Source organism: Ctenocephalides felis, unplaced genomic scaffold (assembly GCF_003426905.1).
Source record: "Ctenocephalides felis isolate EL2017-DRISC unplaced genomic scaffold, ASM342690v1 CF-g0.4_SCAFFOLD_01492, whole genome shotgun sequence".
Lineage (NCBI taxonomy): Eukaryota > Metazoa > Arthropoda > Insecta > Siphonaptera > Pulicidae > Ctenocephalides > Ctenocephalides felis.
In genome coordinates, this window is record NW_020537646.1 from 8,053,061 (window position 1) to 8,078,543 (window position 25,483).

A 25,483-nucleotide genomic window follows, 5' to 3' on the forward strand; every position below is an offset into this window, starting at 1 on the left:
CAAGATCTTTTTGTACTTCATTACATGTGTAACAATACGATCTAATAAATCACTTTGCACAGAAACTAATCAACTATAATTGAGACAACATAATATTATAGAATTATTTTATTTATAATATAAATCAAATGAGCATCCAAATAATTTTTACAAATATCCGAAGATTATTTAAACAACTATAAAACAAATTTTAATTAATTAATGAATTTATATATATATTTGATATGATAAATGATGATCACAGAAGGTTTTCTGTTTATAATTAGTGGCCGGTGTGGGTGGCTTCGTGTTCTTTGGCGAATTTGTCGACACTGGAACGCACGTCGGCGGCCACTGCTTGGGCTTGGGTCAAAACTTCTTTAGTTAAATTGCTCAATTGCTCGTTCATGCCTGAAATGAAAAAAATAATATAATTAATAATAATAACACCGTATTTTTGTGGAGTTAGTTAATAATTGAAGTTTTGCGTAATAGAAATCAATTAGGCGCTCGTAATAATGATACTAAAATTGGATGAAATTAAGACAGAATATCTTAATATAGTTAAATAATTAAGGGGACTGAAATCTACCAAAGTCAAAATACCATGGATATCCTTGGATATTTGATAAAAATAAATCGGCCAAAACTTTGTCGAAAGTAGAAATTCGTTAAATATTGTTTAATTGTTGTTCAAGATCAGTTTTTTAGATGTATTAGTTTTTGGTACGGTTTTACAATCTTTCAAGAAATATGTATACATAGAACTATTATCATGCAAGAACTTATCTAGAAAATCATTCAACGAAATACGGAAATACTGCAATATTTTGTTTAGAAGTACCTTCAGTACTTTTTCCGAGTTCTTTAGTCAATTTTCCCGCTTCATTAACAACGGTCTGCAGAGTTTCTTGGAATTTAGCTTTTACCTCATCGGCTTGTTTCTTCACATCAGGATGTTGTTGCTCAAGTTCGCGGACTTTTTCGTTGAAAGTGGTGGTTACTGAAGCCAACAGGTCTTTGAATCCTTTTCCGTGCTCGTTAACCTAAAGGAAAAAATATTTTTTATTATCTATAATAATATATCATCATCTATCCTACTTATATATTCTCTTACTTCAGTGTTGAGCTTTCCCAAGAAGTTTGAAAGAGTGTCCTTGAGTTGGTCAGTTCCATCACTGATTTTCTTGACTAATTCTTCGTTGTTTTGAACACCAACCAATTTGTGGAATTCAGTTTGGACATTGTTCAATGCCTCATCGGCTTTATCCTTAACTTCTTGTAAAGAAGGCAGTTGCATGGAGTCAGTGGGAGCATCGCAGAGGGCAACCTATAATTAAAAAAAAAAATATTAATTTTCAATAGTTGGGCTTATCGTGGCACTGTGGTAGAGCTTTTGGTCTTGCAACTACAAGGTTCCAGGATCTATACTCGTCTCGGACAGTTTGATTTCAAGCGGTAGTGATATCAGTTTCATTATAAATAATATATATTTCTATCTTATCGATGAAAAACAGTTTTCTTTCACACAATAAGTGTAAAAAACATTCGTAAATGAAAATTGACCAATTCAACAAATAGGCGTTGAGGGTTTTTATATTCTTCCATGACTTACACCCAAATTTTATCAAAATAATTGTTTTTGGAGCGATTATTTTATTTACATCGAGTCTCAAATAAGTAAATTAGCATCATAATTAAGTTATTGTTCATAACAGATCCTTTAAATTTAAATAAACCTTTACAAATTGAATTCATGCAACGAAATTATCATTTGAAATACAAATTATGCTTTGTCGTGAATTAAATGGCAAGAATTTGTTTGTATATCGTTGTCAACACCTTAAGAAAATTAATACGCTTATTATTGATACAATAGTATCTATACAATATTCAATTTAATAAAACATAAAGCAAATTGTAATGTGCATCAAGATCATAATCATTAGTATTCAAGGTTGATATAGGAACAGATCAGAATACTAATTCTAAATGAGAGTAAATAAAGTTTTTCATGTGGTAGAATGAATTATTAAAAGTTCACGTTTTTATGATCAGGAATCTTATATTTCTACGTTAATTGTAAATAGAGATGACTTTGATACCCACTTAAAAATAAAATAAAAATTATAAAATTTAAATATAGTGCTTCTTAAATAGTTAGGTTTTTGAGAGTGAAGAAGTGTATCGCACAGTATTTGATTAAATATATAATTGATATCTAAACATAATACATATAAAATTATATTTTACATTGCATATATCGAAGTAGAAAAGAAAATTAATATTATCATCATCTATTCTATTGAGGCAATAAAAAATCGCGAACACATCAGATATGCATACCTCATATCAGGCTTGTTTTTGCTGATGCCTTTATAAATAATAATATGACGCAAATTGACAATTAAATTGACTATGTGATGGTTAATTCATTTGCATTATTGATATTAATAAATTTGTACTTATGCTTTTTATTCTATGAAGAGCTAATTTGATCCACTTGATCCATTTCTTTACTATTTTTCGATTTTAGTTGATTGGGTACAATTACTGACCAGGAATTAGAAAATTTATTTTGAAACAATTAGTTAAATCGACGATATGTTTGTTAGTAAATTTTTTCCATGATGTAAAATTTTATTTTGTTTATTATAATAATAGTTGATCTTGTTATGACTCTAATCCAAAAGTTCACTGAGGCTGACATCGCGGTTATCAGCAATTTATTACATATTTCACAGAATTTCCCACACAGAGATTATTTCATAAAATCATAACTAATGCAAAACATATTTTTTATATATTAATGAAGATAATAAAATTTGCTCTAACGAAGATTACATGAATTTGAAATAAACATTTAATAAAACTGATTTCTATAAAGTATCCGACAAGTTTTAATAATTTAATATATTTTTATGTATGAATAAATATAATATAAATATATATATATATATATATACCTTACCTATATAACAAAAATTACATTCGTCGTCGAAAAATACAATATATACAGTGATAAAAACATTAAGTAGGCCTGACAAAAATTGTGTAGAATTTTTTTTTGAAAAAATGGCTTATGTTTTTAATGCTATTAATGAAATTTATTTTTTATTTGTTTTTGTACAACAAAAAAAAAAATTTAATCTTTAGAAAGCAGTCTGTAAATTATCATTTTCACCCAATTGTACACCACCCAATAAATAATACAAAATGAAAATAATTATGGTTCAAAATAAAAGATTTTAAAATCTTATAGGTAATAATTATTAGAAAAATTGATTTAAGACGCGATTATCAAAGATACAGTTTTGAAGATATCATGTTTTTATAAGTTCGATTTCGGAGTTGCGGATTTTTCTAGGAACAAAATTCCGGATTCAGGATTTTTATCCCGGATTCTTCGCAATTTTTGAAAAAAATCTTATAAAAACTGTTCACTTTGAATGTATTAAAACTAGAAGTATTTTTACTAAATATTAACCATAAAAATTGTAATATGCTACTTCAATAAACACATTCAATCATGACATCATTAGCTACAAAAATAAAATAAATATAAAAATATAATAAATAAATATATAAACATGTATGAATGAATAAGTATTTCTTACTAAAGTTAATAATAAAGAAAATTGTTCAGACTTTTATGCAGTATCTAAAAGCGACAAAGACCATAGTTGAGAAAATATAATTGCCCACAAAATTGTCAGTTATTTTAATTAAAAAAAAATCAAAATACTGATAAAATTGCCAACTGGTGTTAGTTATGCATAATTTCTGTTAATGAATTGTTTGAAAAAGCACATTTCAATTATATAAATTCACTTAAACCCCCTCCCTCAGCTGCAACAAATTTCTGTTCGGGATTTGAAATAAAAAATATGGTCACCTTAGGTTTGATTGTACTTTAAATTTCTTCTGAGCTTAAATACACTTAATACAAACTCCACTTAATAAAAAAATTGAGGTTTGATCTTAAATTATATTTTATGCGAATAAATAAAATATACCTTCGATTTATTTACAATAATTAATAATATGACTATTACTACTGACCTGGACAAAGGCGCAGGCTACCAAGCAGACCAGAGCGAACTTTGGGACCATTTTAACGTGATGTGATCTGATGTGATGTGTGTTACTTGATTGATAATAAGCACGGAACTGGAAACTGGTCGCAACCCCCGTCGACTTTTATATCAGCGCCGGTCGACCAGGCGGACGTCTCGCCGGGACAACAATAACCCTCGAACAGGCGTAGGCAAGGCGGACAGAAACCGGGTCCAGAATTGATATAAATAGATATAAATATCTTTGGAATTTAAAAATTAAAGCTACACAAAATATACAATTTAGAATTATACTGATCTCTTTTCATTATATATATATAGCAAAAAAGAACGGTATATGGTATTAATTTAATAGAAAATTATATTTTTATCAAATACCGTGGATATGTTAGAAAATTTGAAAAAAATTAAACGGCAAAAACTTTGTTAAAAAAGACAATGGATAGATATAACAAATTAACAAAGATATCTTTGAATATTTGATAAAAATAAAACGGCCAAAACTTTGTTAAAAATACCATGGATATATATCTTAGGAAATGTATAATAATATTATAATTTTTCTTATATACCTTTTAACAATTGTAACAAATTCCATTATACAAAATTTCAAAATGTAGTCATTTATGTGTTGCCTATAAATTCAAAATTTTATAAACTTATGCTATTATTATTAACTGAATTTTTACTCTAGAATCCCAATTCTAGTAACAATTTTTTCAATCATTTTTTATATAATTTTCAAGCATTTTTTATATAAATTTTAAGCATTTTTTAAATAAATTTCAATTTGTATATTTGTCTCCATAAGTAGTTAATTTATTAGTAAGTAAAAGTCAATATCCTATAAATTTAGATCTTAAGTAAAATTGATATATATATATATATATATATATATATATATATATATATAATAAGATATAATTATGATTGTATCCCCAGAACCGTGTGTTGTCCACAACTGATTTTCTTAAACCATAACAAAAGGTAAATCTCTTATTGTATCAGGTTTCGATATAGAAAAAGCTTTTAGTACAATGTAAAAAAGCTTTAGATAATATAGAAATTTAAAAAAAAATACAGAAGAATTTTTCTATGAAAAGAATTTAAAAAATCAAACTTGTTGTGGTGGAACATCTGATACGTGGGAAACAAATATTTTGGTAAGTGTATTTTTAAAAATATTATTTAATAATTAATTAATAATAGTTATTAATATAATATAATATTTGTTATATTTGTGATAAGCATTGCTAAAGTAAGCAAAATATATATATATATATATATATATATATAAAATATACATAATAATTAATAAAGTAAATAGGAATTGAAATAAAATACATAATGTTGATAGAAAATTTGTTTGTCAATTAACTGTAATCCTTTGAACTATGTATTATAAATTAATGTGGAAACATTTGATGAGTAATAATTTAATGGATTTTGGATTCTGACCTGATCGTCAGACATGCGTAACGCAAATATTATTCATACAAATGACGAACTGGTAAGAACTGCTCTAATAATAAGATAATATATACAAGAAAACTCTATTTTGAAGTTCTACAACTATTTATATTTTTTATGTTAATTAATTTTACAAATCAAGGATATGTTTGTTAACAAATTACATAATCAAAATAAGATACGTTGAAGAGCTCAGACATTGCGCAGATCTTCGTCGTTGTTGGTTTGAATTTTGTAGGAATGTAGAATTTAATGTGTGATACATTAAATCAATAATGTCTATTGCTAAAAAAATATTGGATCTTAAAAGTAATGTGTATTGATACAATTTTCAGTTTCTGGTTAGTCAATTTATATAATGTAGTTCCTTGTAAACATTATTAACATATTTTTCCATTTGACTAGTCTTGCATTCTGCCAATTCCTATATTAAGATTGACTGATTGAAGAAGATTATTTATTTATGAGCACACATGGGGTCATTGAAGTCATTACCGGTTCGCAAAAATGATAACCCGTACTTGAACATGTAGTCAAGGTTCAACAAACAGAAGTAATATTATTGATATGAAAAGGACATAACTGATTTACTTAAGTGCCAAAATGTAATAACTTTTATTAGCATTAAATGACGTGGAAAGAAGCGCAGTAATGGTCAAAGGTAATGCCTCTGTACTGAAACTTCTAAATTATTAATATAATTTTATTACGTCAACTGGATAATATAAAATTATTTAAAACAATGCCAAATCAGCTGTCAAAATTTTTGTTATTACGATCAGAATGCATGCGACCATAGGCCGTTTCAATGATAAATTGTTCTTAAATTCCTTAAAATTATCGTCATTTCAGAAGCGCAACATTAGCCAAAATGGACAGAAAAGAGTTGTTATCACAGGAATGGGCGCATTGTCGCCTCTTGGATTTAACGTGCAAGATTCCTGGAAAACAGTTTTAGGTAATTTTGATAACATTCAATTATTTGCGCCTGAACATCATATAACATCATTTTAACAATGTAATAATTAACGTCTTCATAATAATGCGATTTTTGTGTTTATTATCTAGAAGGAGGATGCGGAATTCGCAAGCTAGGAAAGGAATACAGTCGATTGCCTTGCACCGTGGCAGCTGTTATTCCTCATGGAAGAGGAAGAGATGATATTTTGGATTTGACCAAATATTTTGCAAAGAGTTCTTTGAGAACTATGGCCTTGTCTACTGCTTATGCCGTTTTGGCTGCCCATGAAGCACTTCTTGACGCTAAATGGATGCCCGAAGATGAGGAGCAACTGTTGAGGACAGGGGTAGCTGTCGGGATAGGTAGAAAAAAAGATAACAAATGACAAATTAAGTGTTTTAAAAGATAAATTAAGCATGCCTCTATAAATATTTTTTATATCTAATCTAATCTTATCAGAAATAGAATGGTCAACTACTGAGTTGCCTTTTGAAGCACTAGGTTAGGGATGTTTATCACAGCAGCTGATAAAGAAAATTGTTCTAATTGCTGTTCAAATATAAATTCAAATATAATAACATTTTTGTCAATAATAGATTTAAAAACGATAAAGAATTTTAAATATGAGCATAAGGACAAAACAAGTACAATAACCATGTTTTTGCAGAATTTGTTGAATTCTTGAAAATTATGTTCTAATATTTCTTGTATCTTACAACTATTTAATCAGGAATGATCGATTTACAAGAAGTTTGCAATACAAATTCGGCATTCAAAATGGGCTACAGCAAAGTCAGTCCTTATTTTCTAGCAAGAATTCTTCCAAATATGGCAGCAGGTCATATCAGCATGAAATATGGATTCAAGGTACAGTTTAAAAATATCATACCGCATATACAAAAACGTAAATATTAAACTAATCATGATATTATAAAAATGTAAATAAGTCGAGTCAATAACAGGCAATCTTAGAAAATCCTCAGAAATAGTTCTGACTTTGGTCATTTTTTTTTAATTTTTGTTTTCCAATATTATTCCAAATTAGAACGTTTCAAAATAAAAAAAATATTTTGTTTATTATTAAAACAATATATATATATGCAATTTATACTAGGAAATATATGTTACGTGGTATTGCTATTTAATTAGTGGGTTTACAAGTGCCAGTACCACTTGTAAGTGCCAGTACTACAAGCAAATGTTTTGAGTGTTGAGCGACTATTAACAACTTGCATTTTCAAAAGAATAATTTCAATTGAGTCATTATTATGTTTGTAATTTCAGACCATTTTGTTACATAATAAATTTAAAATTCTTGTAAACAGAGTAATTCACATTGTGAATATATAAACAATGCACCTAATAAATAATTGCTATGAAAACAGGGTCCCATACACTCGGTGTCGACCGCCTGTACAACCGGCGCCCACTCTATCGGCGACGCCTTCCGATTCGTCCGTTCGGGGGATGCCGATGTTATGGTCTGCGGAGGTGCCGAAGCAGCCATTAGTCCGCTGTCGGTCGCCGCCTTCTGTCGTCTTCGAGCTCTCAGCACCACGAGGTAAATATTGACAACAATGACATTACGACCTTCATTGGAGGGATACGTGAAATAATTTATGACAATTACTAATTGCCATGATGATATAGTTATGATCGTAAAAGTAAAATTTAAAGAAATATATTTGAGAAAACTACATAAACAAATAATATTATTGTTAGATTATTTCTCCAGAGTTTTAGCGTTTGCATAAATACCTTAGAAGTACTGATTACATTATTTTAAACTTGATAATATTGTCAATATTACATTTTGTTGTTATCCTTTCATTTTCATGACAAACCTATAATGTAAACAATATTATAATTAGAGCATTATTATAATCAAAGCATTTTTTATATTCTTATAATAATTTTGCATATTATTTGATTACGGTAAACCTAATATTATGTTTATTTTCGTTTTATGATAAATTTTAATATATCAGTATTTTGTATTTTATTCATTTTAACCCTATAATGATATTGTGTTTAACAAATGATTTTTAATACGTCTTTTGTCGTTGTATACTTTGTGATATCATTGAAGGTTATTTCACAAAATATAAAACTCTGTAACTTAGTAACAAATAGTCTTTATTTTATTAAAATTTCCATAACAAAAGTACGTACGCCGTTCCCTTCGCCTCGAAGGAGTGCAGATACCGTTCTAGGGTTAATACTGATTTCATGATAAACTTATATAATATCAATAATTTCAACTTCTATTTGAAAAATAAGCCTGTGGTTTAACCCTCCGTTGGTCGGCGTGGTCTGGCCATACTTTTTTCGACTTCAATTAAAAAAAAAATACTTCTAGTAATCCTATCGACTTGAAATTTCTTGACTTTTCCTAAAATTTCATTAGCTGTCGATCAATGAAAAAATCAGGACAAAAAAATGTACAGAACGATAATTATAAGGATATTAACTTCTTTATACTTCGAACGGTCGGAAAGGTCTGTCTAGACCACCCATACATTTTATATGAAATATACGCTTTTTGATATATGTAAACCAGTATTTTGTCTTTTTTCATGGTATTTTCTATTCAAACTACGTTGTATATATTCATTGCTATGTGTTGTAACATGAATGTTAGTATTTTCATGACGAGAGTTCCTTGAAAACCTACCAAACTTATTGGTAATCGCAAACACTGAAAATCGGATGAGTAATGCACACATTATCAACAATTTTTCTACCCGTACTGCGTTCGAAATTTTTTTTTGGAAAACCTGTAATGAAACTATATTTTCACTTTGAGTTTTACAGTTCATTTCAAAGGCGACGCACCTCATTTCGTTTTCATTTGAATTTCTCATTCATTTCAAAGACGCCGAAAAAGAATAAATATTGTTTTTCATTAATATAAAACAGAAAAATTAACAAAAAAGCAACAATTTATTTATATTTCTTGATTTTTTTATATAATATAATATGTAATATTTTTATTATCAGCAAGCTCAACACATGCAAAAGACGGTAAGAAAAGGATAACATCAAAACTATAAATATTTACTACTAAGAATCGTTAATATATAAGACACCAAAAACTCATTTATCCCATATAAATGCATGTAAAATGAATGGTGGTCCAGCCAGACCTTTCCGACCGTTGGAAGGTGATAAAATATCCGACCGACGGAGGGTTAACTATCTCTTAGAAATCAGTATTACGTAATATTTATTGATCATTTATCAATTCAACTGGCAAGATAATTCTTGACTAGATGAATCACTGTCAGATAATTTTATATTTTACGCCTTCATTTTTATACCTAAATTACTTGTTCATTCACAGTTGTAAATATTGTCTAGTCCTAATTTTAATTGATTAAGATACAACCGAATATTATGAATATTATATTTTATTTTCTATATCAAGATTTATTGTTTGTTAATTGTCAATTCTCAATTTATTGTTTATCAATTTTCTATCAGAAACGATGATCCTCAACGTGCATCGCGTCCATTCGATCGTGACCGCGATGGTTTCGTGATGGGCGATGGAGCAGCGGTGTTCATTTTGGAGGAGTTGGAGCACGCAACGAAAAGGGGGGCTCATATTCACGCCGAAATTCTGGGATGTGGCCTCAGCGCCGATGGAACACAACTTGCAGCACAAATTGGAGAGGCCATGGGTGCATCGCTGTCCATGCAGCGGGCTTTAGAGGTAAGAATAATAGAAATAGTAATAATATTTGATATGTAACGTAATTTAATGCTCTACTACTAAATCTAACGTTGGCGAGGAACTCCATAACTATTACCAAAACCATAATCAATTTCTGACATTTTCGTTTATTGACTTATAAAATTTTGATTTTATTATGCTATAAAAGAGTGATGATGTCAATGACGCACGTTTAAAGCGAAATAAATTTATTTATACGCAAAACACAGTTTGAATTTAATATTGTTGTTAATAGCAAAATCCTCTGTAGGATGCTAAAATAAGTCCAACGGACGTCGGTTACATCAATGCTCACGCACCCTCCACTCGAATGGGCGATGCTATTGAGGCAAAAGCCGTGAAACGCGTTTTTGGTGACCACAGTAAAAATCTCTTCGTCTCCTCCACAAAAGGCGCCCACGGTCACCTCTTAGGCGCGGCTGGCAACTTGGAATCAATTTTTGCGGTCAAATCAGTAGCCACCGGCATGGTACCCCCAACATTAAATTTAACTAACGTTACTGAAGATATGGATTTGAATTTCGTCCCCATCAAGGCTGCTGTTTGGAAAAACAGTGGTCGAAAGATTGCGTTGAAAAATTCTTTCGGATTCGCCGGTACGAACGCTACTCTTGTATTTGCCGAGTATATGAATGATGAAAAGGTAGTGGAAACCCAAGAAAAAACTGATGCTCTGTCGTATAAGGAATCAATACTTGGGCCAAGCGAATTTTTGAATAACTTTTCACCTACGAATTTTGAACCGACCAAGAAACATTTTCTTCTAGTAGATGTCGAAAATTAATAGTCACAAATTGTGTTTTTGTATGGTTATATTTTTGCGTAATTTGAGTATTGTGTTAATCCAAAAATAAAAATATTTTAGAGAAATGTATAAACTTATGCAGGTAAAATGTTTGATAATAAAATCTTATATGTGAATTATTTTAATTAATTTTCATACAGATCGAAGATGAAAGACTCAGGGTATTGATACTGGTATTTATTATAATAAGTAAATTACATAAAATCTTATAAATAAAAATATTAAAATTAAAAATTGTATACCTACTAAAATTAAAAATTAATTTAAAATTGTTTTTACATACCTATAAACGCCTAATCATATACGTATAAATAATAATTTACATAAATCTTGGATTATTATATGTTTTACTTATATGAAAATCGATTGGAACAATGTTGTGTTTCAGGTAGTTTTAACGTTATATTTATGTTGCATCCCACCAGTTAGTTACTTCAATGTAAATAGATAACAATGATCTTTTGACAAATTATTCCAAGGACTTGCTTCGTTGTTTTCTAGTTTCTGCTATAGACTAATCTATTTATTATAATCAAAGTGACACGATTTATATAAATATACTATTTAAATTACTATTACAACTGTCAGTTTTCAAAAACTGACGAGTGGTCTAAGGGCTTTTGGCAGCACAAGGCGATTGCGATGGGATTTCCGTGATCTGAAATTGTACGTTTTCGAAAAAGCGGTTTCCAGTTCATCGCTTTTTGGTGATTTTTCATTGTAGATCATCGATAAACGTTTGACTTTGTTCGACGAGGGCAAGTCTGCGTAGGGATGAAGTTCGCCGGTGCGGACGTTGCGCGCCCCTGTTCCGTGAAGGGAAAAAATGAAGGCGTTGCCGGCTTGGCCGATGCTCTGGCTGAATTTCTGCACCGTTCGGGATACGTCTTGGGCATCCGAATCCACCTGATAATAGATTATTATTTTATAGAGTATGATAGTTCAAAGCAAAGCAGAACATCAAATGCGTTTGTTCGAATTATGGCTTAAAAATTTGAAAATTAATCAAAATTCTCGATTTATTACTAAGCACAGCATTTCAAAATTACACAAATTTTTGATTTATTACTATAGTCAGTAAATTTTTCAATTTCTTACCCGTACTCCATTTACATAAAATCTTTGAACGCCATTTCGCCAATTATCAAGGGTGGACATCAAAGCGTTTTTGGCGTTCTTGTATTCAACAGTATCACGTTTTTGTCTTCTAGTGTGACCTGTAGATATTTCACTGGCATTTCCCAACTATATAATTTATTTACAAAAAAAAATTATTTACTCATTAAAAAGAATCTTAAAGAATTCAACTCTTTCGCTACAAGCGTCGCCTTTAGGCGACATACGAGGTGCCGATCACTTAACGTTAAATTATCGAATATTCTAAATTTTTATTCTAATTTTTAGATTTCCAGAATAATTTTTGGTTTTGAACTATATTTTCAATAATTATTGGAAAATCTTGATATATTTTGTGTCAAAAGTACTTGAGCGGCTTGCTGGCTCGTACAGCAGTGTACTTTGCAAATAACATTTTCGTAGCCAAAGGTTCAATAGTTGAACTGGATGAAAGTTTAGAAATTTATTAGAACACAATATTTACCTACATTGGAATTTAAAAAATAAAATATATTCTTTGATCGAGTGCACAGTAAAAATATTTTTTATTTTTCCAAAAACGAATAAGTAAACCATTCAAGTACGATATCGACGAAGAAAATAAAATATTTTTTTTATTTAATAAAATTACAATTATTTGTATATATGATTATATGATTTGATAATGGTTCACTTTTGAAAGATTATGAATGGATTAAGTTCGTCAGCTCAGTATAAGTGAGTAAATAAATATTAATATTAATAATAAGATTTATTAATAAATAAAATATTAAATAATAAATAAAATAAATTAAATAATTTTTAACTTACATTGCATACCACAAATAATACCAAGCAAAGCACATGTATTTTAAGTTCCATTGTTACTAATTTTTCCCTCACAACCGATTTGTTCAATATTCTGCGAATAAATGAGTCAAAACTCGATTTCCTGCCGCCTTTATAAGTTTTCAATGTTTATTGAGAATATTTTGCAAAAACTGTTTAGGAATGTTCATTTTTATCGACTTTACAAATCTCAGCAATGCAATGTGTATCAAAATATTTTTATGACGATATCGTGGTTTGAATTATTCCATGAATGTTTAATTAATGAAACTATGATATAATGTTTTTATCCATATGTTTGTATTTATTAAACAATAATAATGGGGGGTAACAAATATATAACAGCTGTAATTTGTGTAAACAAAATTATTTAATCTGAGTATTACTCATGATTTGTTTTAAAATTCGCAAATCATAGAGCAATATACCTGTTTTGATTTGTGCAGAAAAAATTATTTAATCTGAGTATTGCTCATGATTTGTTTAATAATTCGCAGATCATAAAATAATATTATGAGTTATACTTCGATTAAGAAAATTAAAATAGGACGCGTCATATAATCAATAAGATAACAGAAACTAATTAAATTTTTTAATTATTTATTTCATTATTATTGATAATAAATTTATAAACTAATTTAAATGTTATTTCAGAAAATAATATAACATAAAAACATTGAAAATGACGTTATTGTACATAATTAAAACAATCGTCATAATTAGGAAAATAATTTGGATTAAATTATTACTCATAAATAAATAAATGATTACATAGAAACTATTACATTGACTAATTTACTAATTAACTACTTTGTTTAAAGTAATTTCTTCTTAATAATATAAGATTGAATTCGAATTCTATCGATAATAATGTAGCAAAAAGTATTTAATTAATCGTAGGCGTTTGTTGTAATCAATTCTTTCAGTTAATAATATTTTGGGATTTAATTTTTAAATAAAACTATTTACAGCTAATTTGCGTGAAGGAAAATGCATGATTTTATAATTTATAAAAATGTGTAAAAGATTACATAATATTACTTTTGTTACAAGGATCAATAAATTGCATATGAAAAAATTAAGCAATATTTGATCAGAATTTTGATGAAATATTTTAAAGAAATTCTGCAGCTTTCATCGCTTTAAATAAATTTTAAAAATAAATAAATCATAAAATGATTTTTAAAATATTTTTTTTTAAATTTAGTTATATGTTAGCTTATGTATTACGTTAATAAATAATAATGCATTGAGCTAAGATTATTTTTTTATGAAAATATGCAAAAAATATTTTGATAATTCACGAAAGCAAATAATGTTATACATACCATTGACTCATCATTAAAAATATTTATAATTTGTCAAATGTTAATATTCGTCATAATTATACGAAAAGATTAAAAATCACGTATTTATTTTACATTGTTTCTCTAATTTTAATTTTTTTTTATTCTTACCAATTCAAAAAATTATCTGTGGATGTTTGTAAAAAATATATAAAATTAACTATTTTTATTATTATTATCATTATTAAATATAATTAGGTATAAATCAAGTTCATAGTTTTCTTATTTCTGGATGTGTTTAATTTCAAAATTCATTGACTCTATAAATTTTATTCTGTTTTTTTAGTTTTAAATTCATGGACTACGAAGAATTCAATTACAAACGACTGGAATTCATATTATATATTTTAAACATATTGAATTACAAACAAAAGTATGTTTATTATACACAAATTTATTATTATTATGATTCGATAACAAGTATTACATTATGGGAATCTTATTTATTTTATTGTCAAGTTACATATATAAATGTACTTAAATAGTAATATATATATATATATATATATATATATATATATGAGATTTCTGGATAGCTACTAACTCTTATGATTTTTAAACTCCTGAACTTCAATTTTTTTTCTCTTTAAAATTTATTTGAAAAAAACACCTCAACCTTTCAGGGATATAGTATAATCCTTATTACAGGAATTATTAAAAACTCAGAAAATAGTATACATTTATACTCTTAATTATTAAAAAAATTATAAAGTTCACTTTTTACCTTCATGAATTACCTTAATTGAATCATTCAATTTTTCAATAATTAAATAAGGGTATAAATGTTATTTTCTTTCATTTGTTATTAACATTTACCAAAAAAGAAGATATTTCATACCCCCAAAAATGGCTGAATAAAATAATTGTTTTTAACGATACAATTTTTTGAAGAAATGAGGCGTTTAGTTCAGAAGTTCCAAAGACCATAATAATTTTATACATATATATGTGTATGCTACATATATGTATATAAAATACTTATTCTACATGATTTTTTTTACATTATCATAGTTTTACACAATTTTTTTTCGCACTTATAATTTTCTAAGAAAAACGCATGCAAAAATGTTTTGCTTAATCTAAATGTAAATATTATTCGTGGTCCTTCTTCAATTTATTTATCATATCATCTGTTTTGAACTGCAGCTGATTCACAAAATCCTTTCCTGCTCCTGCAACATTATTGCTAAAATGCTGAATATTTCCTGTCAGGTCCCTGAATAAACCATCTGCCTGTAAATAGAAAACACGAATCCAATATCGTTTGTTGATATGTTTTTTGTAGGGTTTTTGTTGTTTATAAAAAAATGTCACGTAGATAAAAATGTTTTGAATGTTTTACCTGAATTCCTGTTTTAAAAAAGTGGTCGATCCCGTCCTTCCACCCTGACAATGATCCATCGATCGACTTCTCCATATCACCTCCGTCAGGTAGAGGAGGATCGGTGCTGATTGCATCGCGTTTGTATAAAGACACGAAACCTAGGGCACCCTGGAATAAAAAAAAGTAATTAAATCCTAGTAGAACTGGTTTCTTAAAAAATACCTGTTTTGGAAAGAAACTACTTGCGCAATATCTATAACTGGTGTCCAAATAGCAATCAGAACTTAAGAAACCAAAGAGCTATGATGATAATTCTTTTAGAAATGCAGAAATTATTGCATAGCAATAGCATAAATTATTGCATAGCAACTATTGCATAGCAATAGTTGTTTGATCTGTTTGAATAATTTTTACTATAATTTGGAAACCTATTATGGTCAATTTATTTTCAAGTAAAAATGGTCACTATTGCTTGATCAAAGTTTGCACCTGGGATTGCAAAGCCTGGTGTTACAAACCGCAAATTTATTTATTTATTTATGAGTGAACCGTAATGGATAAATAATGCATTATTATTTCTGGATTTTGTTAAGATTATTCATAAGTTTCTATAGTAAAACCATTTCAATCATTACTTGCTAGTCTAGGTACTATACTATGCTGCAACCAGAAACCAGAATTACAGAATAATTTTACTCCATATCAATTGACTTGATAAAATCTAAAATACTAATAATAATTACTATTGATTACGGTTCGTTCATAAATTATTAAATAAATATTTGGTTGCTGGTCGTACCATATCGTTTGGTACTAAAATAATGAAAAAATTAACCGTTATTTTATTGATAGTATCTAGTGCAAATAATCTACATATACCAACAGATTTCATTCTTCCGATAATATATAAAAATAAAATTTAAAAAAATTACAAAAAATATGTTGAACTAGCTTAAACAAATAAATTGAATGTAAAAATTGGTAGTTCGCCATCTTGGCAACAAGATCAGGAAATATTGATAGAATATAGATAGTATTGATAGTAAATGTATAAAAAAAACAGTTTTTTTTTTATTAATAGTTACCCCCAAAACGTTGAATAAAATAATTGAAAAAAAAACAAAATAAATAATTAGAATTTATTTTTTAAGGCAAAAGACTTTAGTCCAAAAGTTTAAAAATCATATTTTTTTCCTTACCTGTATTATAATTACCACCACAAAAAATGAACATGACACTTTCCGCCTCATTTTGCCACGAATTTTTATAATAACTATATTCCTCTCTTAAGACGATAATTTTTATAATATCTATATTCCTCTCTTAGGACGAATCTTGTAACAAATGGAGAGATTTTCGGGAGATAGGTCTATTTAAAGTCTGATTTTCGGCCAGTATATAATCTCTCGAATTTTTTGATTAATAAATATTATTAAATTCTTATTTTACTCTTAATCGATCTGTTCCAATAAGTTATATAAATATGGCATACTGATATGCATGCTTCATGTTCTCGACGGTATGTTTGATAAAGTCCTTTGGGAAGTTCTCATAATAAAGAAAGAAATGTTTATTTTATAATAGAGAGTTTGCAAATGGATTTAAAATATAGACTGTATGTGTTTTCTTATATAAATCATTCAAATGAGCAATTAATTCCATATATAAAATCTTATGTCTTATATATATCCAAATAATTTCAAGTAATTTTTGCCTTTCTAGAAGACTAGATTTTAAGAGGGCAAAAATTACTTAAAAATTAATTATCTAACCTAATTTTTTGATAAATTGGTTTTGGCACGTTAGTTCAAAATACTTGTTACACAGAATTTATTTAATATTTTTTTAATATTTTAATATTTTGTTAGGCCACATGTAGGATATATATATATATATATATATATATATATATATAAATCGTTGAGTCTTTAATGTATAGTTTGAGATTTAATGTAAAAATAGTAACTATTCAGAAAAGTTGTATGCAGACATTTATCATTTTATATATTGTTTTATTCAAAATTTTATTGTGAATATTTTTCTTATACATAATTTTTTTAAAAAAATATAGTTATTGAGAAATTGATCAAAACTCGTACAATTGAAGAAAAATTTAAAAACTCGAGAAAATTACGTGCAGACACGTTGGTCGTGCAGTTCTGAAACTTTTGGTTAGAAATTTTATTCTAAAACATTATTATTATTACTATATTTATTATATATTATTTTTAATATATTTTGAAAACCTCTGGTCTAAGCCACAATATTTTTTCACCATTATTTTCTCTATGGTTGCACAAACAAAATAATCAGAATAATTTAAAACAATGTCTATATAATAATTATATTTATTATGCCTGATAGTTCTTCAACACTGAATTCTTTCTGAATACAAATACCAAATTGAATAAATAAAATAATAATAAATAATAAATTTAAATAAATAAATAGCTATATATGCTTTATTTAATACATCAATTTTTACATATTTAATACAATATTATTAGTATACTAAATATATAATACAATATTATTAGTATACTATATATATATATATATATATATATATAATATATATATATATATATATATATGAAATAAATACTAAACTTGCTAATTTAATTATATTAATAATAAATATTAATTATAAATATACATATAAAGTTTTTAGAATATGGATATGGCTGAATGCAATATAGGGTAAAAATGTTGAATATATTATAATTATGATTTTTAAATAAATTTTCCCCTTTTTTTAATTTTTCCAATATTCATCGCGTTCTCGATGCAATCTGGCCCTTCGAACTTCTGATCTACTACTGGATTCAATCGATTTTAAAATATTTTTGACCAATTCTATCAAAGCATTTCCACCTTTTGTATATTCTGTAAGTGCTTCAAAAGCTCTACGACCAGTGCTTAAAGTCTTCGGCTTTAAAACTAGAATAAAAATTATATATTATTAATTTGTGAAATAGATTTCAACAAATTATATAAATTGTTTCCTTTATACCGTGATTGCGAAAATTGGACATGAATTCTTCAGATTCATCTTCATCATCTTCCTCATCTTCATCATCTTCGTCGTCCTCATCTTCATAACTTTCTTCAGAAATTTCTTCGCTTTCATCATAATCCTCATAGGAATTTGGGAACAGGGTGATTCGTCTTTTTGGTGGAAAGGCTCCACTTGGAATTATCTGTAAAATGCACTTTTTGATATATTTGATAAAAAATTTAGTCGAATTTTAAATTTATAACCAAATGTTGTCACCTTTATTAATAGTATCATGTACTAAAAACATATAAATTATTAAACAATATTATTTTATTAATTATTTCAACTTACCGCGTGCATTAATAAAAAACAAGCGATCAAGTACGAATATTTAGCCATTTTACGGTTGTACAAATTTTATTTTATTAATGGCACTTGTGTAACAGTATTTATAATCAACGATCAGAAACATTATTATGAACAAATGACTTTAAATGAGGACAAATTCGATTTTATAACACATCGCTATATTTGCAAATACCTACTTATTGACAAAGACTATTGTATATTGTCATACAATTATTGATGATAATGGTAATAAAAGCGAATTGCGAAAAAATTTATAAATATAATAATCCTAAGAGTTGGGAAAATGCACTGAGAAATAAATTAATTTTAAATAAAATTCGGTTCTCCAGGTTTATTACTCCGCAAAGTAGTAAATATTCCATTAAGGCTTTTATCAAATATACAAAAAATGCAAATAATGCAAAATTTATTTTAATGTCAAGGTATTCGCATATATATTATATTAAAAAATTAAATTAACAGTTTGCCTTACTTTTCAAAAATTTCACAATAAAGTTTTAGGTCACCTATTGGTTTATTGCTTATTTCAGCATTAAAATTACTTTTCGTTATAATTATATTATTATTTCATGAGAAATAGATGTAAATTAAATTATTTATAAAGATTTAAAATTTCTTGAATATAATTATTATTTATTTTAATATGTTTAAGTTTTTAATTCAATATAATTTTATAGCTTTTTATTTTCTTAGAAATCTCAAGCACATATTGAAATAACAGATAATGGAATTTTATTCAGTTTCCAAAAAGTTTGATGAATCAAACTACAAGTTTCATGCTAATTTATTTATTTTATTTATTTAATGTGTAAAGTGCATGAAAATCAGCACTAGAACTAAAGCGGCAAATTTTTACATCAAATTATAAATAAAAAATAATAATAAAATAAAAAAATAAATAAAACAAAAATAAAAATAGCAAAAATATAAAAATAAATAAAACAAAAATAAAAATAGCAAAAATAAAATATAAAATATACCTAAAACTAAAAAAATGATACAAAAATATAAAAAACTTGTTTAATATTTATTATTAAATCTAATAATCTGCTGCTCCAGCTCTAATACTGAAAAATACATCTCGAGATCAATAACAAAGCCATGGTCGTCAACATGTAATCAACCGATTTTTATTTACAATTAGTATATACTTCTAATTTTTTATTCACACACATATACACAGACACACACATGCACACATTCATACACACATATACAGAAATATTTATTTTAATTAAACATCAGAAAGGAATATATGAGCAAAACATTTCTTAAAATCGATTTTTTTCGAAAATCGAAAATTTTTTTTATTTGATTTTTTTAAAGATGTTTAATTAAAAGAGTTCCAAAATTAATATATTACACCAGGTTATATATGCATATATACATAAGATTTAAATATATAATTGTAAATAAAAAAAAATTATACAGGCATCCATCCAATTATTAAACAGAAAAACTGAATTTCTAAGTTTTACCTGCTCAATAATTATATGCATGCCTGGTAATAAACTTTTATTTACGATTATATACTTATAAACATATATTATTAAAAAATATTAACAATTTTAAGTCTTTGAGATTTAAATTAGTTCCATCACCAGAATAATTTTAAATTTAAAATTACAATGGTGATGGAACAAACCTAAATAAATAAAGGCTCATAATTGTTAATATTATTTAATAGAATTAGTGTAAACAGCTATAATATATATGTAGTATATATGTATACATATATATTATAGTTGCTTACACTAACTTGGCATATATTATATACATATAAAAAAATCATGAAGAGCATACCATCAAGTACGAAAATTTTTTAGAACATTTCTGTTTTCCCAAAAAATTCACAATGGGAAAATAAATATGTTTTAAAAACTTTTTATCTACTTGATGTCGTGCTCTCCAGGATTTTATTTATACATTTCAAAGTAAAACTATTTTTAACGTGTTTATACATATATACATATATAATATATATATATATATATATATATATTATATATATATATTATATATATATATATATATTATATAAATATATATATATATATATATATATAATATATATATTAGGGTGGTCCTTAAAATGGTCATTTTCGAATTTCTTTGCTCCCAGGGGCTCTAATGGTTCCAAATAGATAAAAAACAATTCTCTGAAAGTTTTAGCTCTTAATATTAACGTTTAGATAGAGCGCAATTCAAGCAAAGTTTTGTATGGAAATAGCATGGAAAAATTTTCAAAAATTTTAAAAATGCTTTTTAGATGTAATTTAGCGAACAAAAGAATGAATAAAACCCATTCATTTGTTGCTAAGTTATACCTAAAACATTTTTTTTTAATTATCAAAATTTTTTCCATGCTCTTTCCATACAAACTTTGATTGAATTGCGCTCTATCTAAACGTTAATATTAAGAGCTAAAACTTTCAGAGAATTGTTTTTTATCAATTTGGAACCATTTGAGCCCCTGGGAGCAAATAAATTCGAAAATGAGCATTTTAAGGACCACCCTAATATATATATATATATATATATATATATATATATATATATATATATATATAAATTGTTCAGTGATGTTTTGTGGTTGGTTTTTCTTGCAAACTCAAATAAACATCGACAATTATTATTCTACAATAGTCTATTTAAATTCTAATTTCAATTAGAATCGGGTCAGTACAAATGTGTAATATTTCATAGACTAGAAGAAAAGAAATGTAATAATTTTAATAACAAATTTTCAATATTTATATACTCGGTTTGATACTGATATATTTAGCAAACTTTACTTATCTGTACTGTAATTATTTTGAAAAATTGAAAATCTATCGCTTTATTAAAATTTTGAGGTTGATATTTTTATTGTTGTACTGGCCTGATACGAATTTATAGTTCTCTACTAAATAAAATGATATTTATATCGGTATTTCATAAAAACCTTAAAAAAATACTAATAAACTATTTAAATCACATCAAGTTCTGCGAGCTTTTCGTTTTTAAAATATAAGGTAAAAGAAAAATAAAAAATTAATAAGAAATAGATAAGAAAAATAAAAAAAAGCAAAAGAAGACTATAATTTAAACCAAGATGCAAAATAGTGATATTTAACGTGTTTTAGAAATTATTTCTATGAGCAAAGGTCAAAAAATTTTTTTTTAATAATACACGATTCTGATACTTGTTATGAAAACAATGTTTAATAAATTCTTGGAATAAATTGAAAAAAAACCAAAAGCAACTCTAAAATAAATATCTCAGACAAAAAATGCAAAATAGTAATATTTTACGTGATTGGGAAATTATTTTCATAAAAGAAATATGAGCGATAGATTAGAAAAGTAGTAAAATCTGGAGAATAATTCTTATGAACATATTCTGTGAAGTATTAGAAGAATTGAAAAAAGAAAGCAATAAAGTATAGAGAAATATCATACCATAGTACTAGATAAGTAGTCGAATTGGAACCATAGATGTAAAGATCTACTTTTCAAAGAAGCACTCAAACATTCACACTTCTAAAACCAAAATCATTCAAACCTTTCACCTTCAACTATCTATTATCTAATTTAATTACTGGCATAAAAGGTTTAATATTTACTGGCATAAGTGTACTTCGTCTGAACCGGCAATTGTCTGTAAACTATGTCCTCCTCACAGGGGTAGCGCTCAGGTTCCACAAAAACAGGTTGAACATGTTGCACATGTACAGGATGAACCTGTTGAACTGGTTGCACTGGTTGGACTGGTTGAATATGTTGTACAGGTTGTACTGGTTGCAAATGTTGCACAGGTTGAGCAACTTGCACGTGGTGGTTGACTGGTGCAGTGTGCAAGGGCAGTTTTTGGTGAACTGGTTGTGGTTGAACTTGGGAGACGAAATGGACTTGGCTATTGCAAGGTTGTTGGACTACGGAGACTGGTTGTTGTACAACGGGTGTTGTTTGGATGGGAACAACTTGTTGTGGAGTTTGGACAACGACTGCTTCTTCGCATGGCGGCTCGACTACTACGATGTCATCTTGACCATCTGAAGAAAAACAAAAACAAATTATTTACTGATTTCTTTGCATAACACTTAATTACTTCAGTAATGACGATTGGTGTTTAAATTTATTTTCATAATTATTATTAACTTACTGGGAATATAAGGATGTCCCAAATTGATAACAGTATGAGCCACAGCCTGAGCACTTCCATATCCATAATCATCCAAACCAAGTTCATCACCAGCATCCTGTGCCAGGATATCACCGACTCTTCTTACAGCACATCCAGTTTTCCTCAAAATTCTCAAGATCCTCTCGAGGGCAGTTGGCTCATCGTTGGTGTCGATGACGACCAATTCGCGAGCTGGTTCCTCGAGCAATAATACTTCATGGGCGGGGTCTTCTACAACGTAGACGGGCATGTGGTGCTGCACTGGCTGTTGGTAAGGGATTTGTGGGGGTCCTACGTGGATTGGTACGGGGACTGGCTGGTGGGTCAAGATTGGGGCCTGTTGTTGATGGCAGCCGCATGAGGGGTAACCTTGAGCTACCTAGAAAGGTAAAGGATCGATTATAATAATGTGAAAATTTAATTTAAATTTAAAGTGATATTGGCAACTTAAGCTCTAATTTGAAAGTTATTTATCATTGTTTAATGTTACTCAATTGATGATGCTGAAAAGTATCAGAAAATGCTAAAAAGTGTTAAAAAAATTCTAGTAAACTAAAAGAATTATGCTAAGTTAGATACAACAGCATAAAAAAAATATAAAATAAAATATTCTTAATAAAAATCTAAATCAATAAAATTCTAAGTGCGTAGCACTATAGTAAACTCCTTGATCCTGAAGTGTTTTGAACCTGATATCATGAAGCAGTGATATATACTCACACTTTAGGCATTCAAATAAAAGTATATTATTAGAATTAAAATAAAATCAGACATAGAGACTAAACTATCGGCATCTTCAAGAGCAACTCTGTTGGGAAGTATCATCACATAAAACTATTTGTAAAGCAGCAGCATTAATACCACAAGATTCAAAACAGCAGCATTTTTGTTTTATAAATTAAAATATTTTTTATCACTTTGCACATAGTTTATATGTTGATACCATACTCGAGTTTTTAAATGTATTTCGTATCACAAATTTCCACTGACCTGAATCGTGGCGAGGGCCAAAAGGGCGGCAGAAAACAATTTCATCTTGTCTTCTTCTACAAAACGACTAAGTGTCCAAATAATTTGGACAGGATTTTTATATGATATTTACACGCACAGGAAATTGCATTGAGATGACCTCCGTCGATGTTATCATAACAAACTACATGTGCGAAAACATGGTCATTGTTGTATTGCAATACGTGACATCTATCAAAATAAATAATTAAACATTATATATCTATTTGCAAATTTAACAATAACTAGAGATTATTTTTACGGTTTTTATTTTGAAGTAAAATTCTTACAATCGCGTATCATAGAAGTCATTGAATTTTCATAGGAATCAAATTTTTAATCAAATGGTATTCGCGTTTGCATATTGGTTTACTGTTTAATTACCATTACCATGAACCTAAGTTTCATAATATGTTTATGTTATTTAACGTTCGAAGAATGAATGAAAATTTGTAATAAATGCAAGAATAAAATTGTATAAATATGTTTGTATATGTGTGGGTCTTTTCAAGTCTTGTATATATTTAGATACAAAAATGTTGCTACAATCGTTTCATTGTATTTTTATATATATGTAGATCATAATCATTTTGATTATGCGTGGAAAATTTTGTTGCAATTATCAAAATTTACAATTAGAACGTTCTGATTATTCGTAAACTTCTAAAAAAAAGAAGCAAAAAATTAATATATAGATTTTTATTTTTTCCAAAATTTTGTATTTTATAAGTAATAGATAATTATAGATATTTTAGATAAAAATTTAGATAAGTGATTTAAATAAATTCAGATTCAAAAATATGGACTATAAAGTGCTATTCGAATTATGATTATACATTACAGTGCAATTATTATATTAATTTTTTTTGTTTTAAATTTTTATTTTAATTTTCTTTACTTTTATATTTTTTTCTCATTTTCTATTTAGATTAATAACACTCTTTCAGTTCTGATTAACAAAAATAAATATTTATAAAAAATTAAAATAAAATTATTTATAAATATTTGAATTATTTAATAAATTGTTTAATAAAAATATAAATAATTTACTGTAAAATTTTATAGCCTTGAAGGATTATAAATTTTATATATTTCAATATTAAACAAATTTTTTGAAATATAATAATGGAAATTAATATTAAAACTATAGCTTCTGATTCGATAGTAATATAAATTGTATTAAAAGTATATACTTGAATAATAGATGCAATTTGAATTTTATTTGAATAATTTTCAAGGTTGCTTTTATTTTTGTAAATAATATCCAAATAATATATATTTGTAAATAATATACATTATAAA

At 27.1% G+C, this 25,483-nt stretch overlaps 3 protein-coding genes across 3 annotated transcripts; 1 reads left to right on the forward strand and 2 right to left on the reverse strand.

Moving 5' to 3' along the window:
* Window positions 1-234: 234 nt before the first annotated feature.
* Window positions 235-4,164, reverse strand: LOC113370462 (apolipophorin-3-like). Its single transcript, XM_026611130.1, has 4 exons — window positions 4,042-4,164; window positions 1,097-1,309; window positions 824-1,025; window positions 235-390 (listed from the first exon to the last, which is right to left on the reverse strand). Exons 1-4 carry the CDS (start codon window positions 4,090-4,092, stop codon window positions 263-265), a joined length of 594 nt encoding a protein of 197 aa, XP_026466915.1. The 5' UTR covers window positions 4,093-4,164; the 3' UTR covers window positions 235-262.
* A 2,144-nt stretch (window positions 4,165-6,308) lies between these two features.
* On the forward strand, window positions 6,309-11,081 carry LOC113370762 (3-oxoacyl-[acyl-carrier-protein] synthase, mitochondrial-like). Its single transcript, XM_026611452.1, has 6 exons — window positions 6,309-6,483; window positions 6,594-6,848; window positions 7,217-7,353; window positions 7,872-8,047; window positions 9,970-10,201; window positions 10,473-11,081. The coding sequence occupies exons 1-6, from the start codon at window positions 6,309-6,311 to the stop codon at window positions 11,004-11,006; spliced, it is 1,509 nt and encodes a 502-aa protein (XP_026467237.1). The 3' UTR covers window positions 11,007-11,081.
* A 440-nt stretch (window positions 11,082-11,521) lies between these two features.
* Window positions 11,522-13,033, reverse strand: LOC113369804. The gene is made up of 3 exons (XM_026610376.1): window positions 12,954-13,033; window positions 12,126-12,272; window positions 11,522-11,933 (listed from the first exon to the last, which is right to left on the reverse strand). The coding sequence occupies exons 1-3, from the start codon at window positions 13,002-13,004 to the stop codon at window positions 11,619-11,621; spliced, it is 513 nt and encodes a 170-aa protein (XP_026466161.1). The 5' UTR covers window positions 13,005-13,033; the 3' UTR covers window positions 11,522-11,618.
* Between the last annotated feature and the right edge of the window lie 12,450 nt (window positions 13,034-25,483).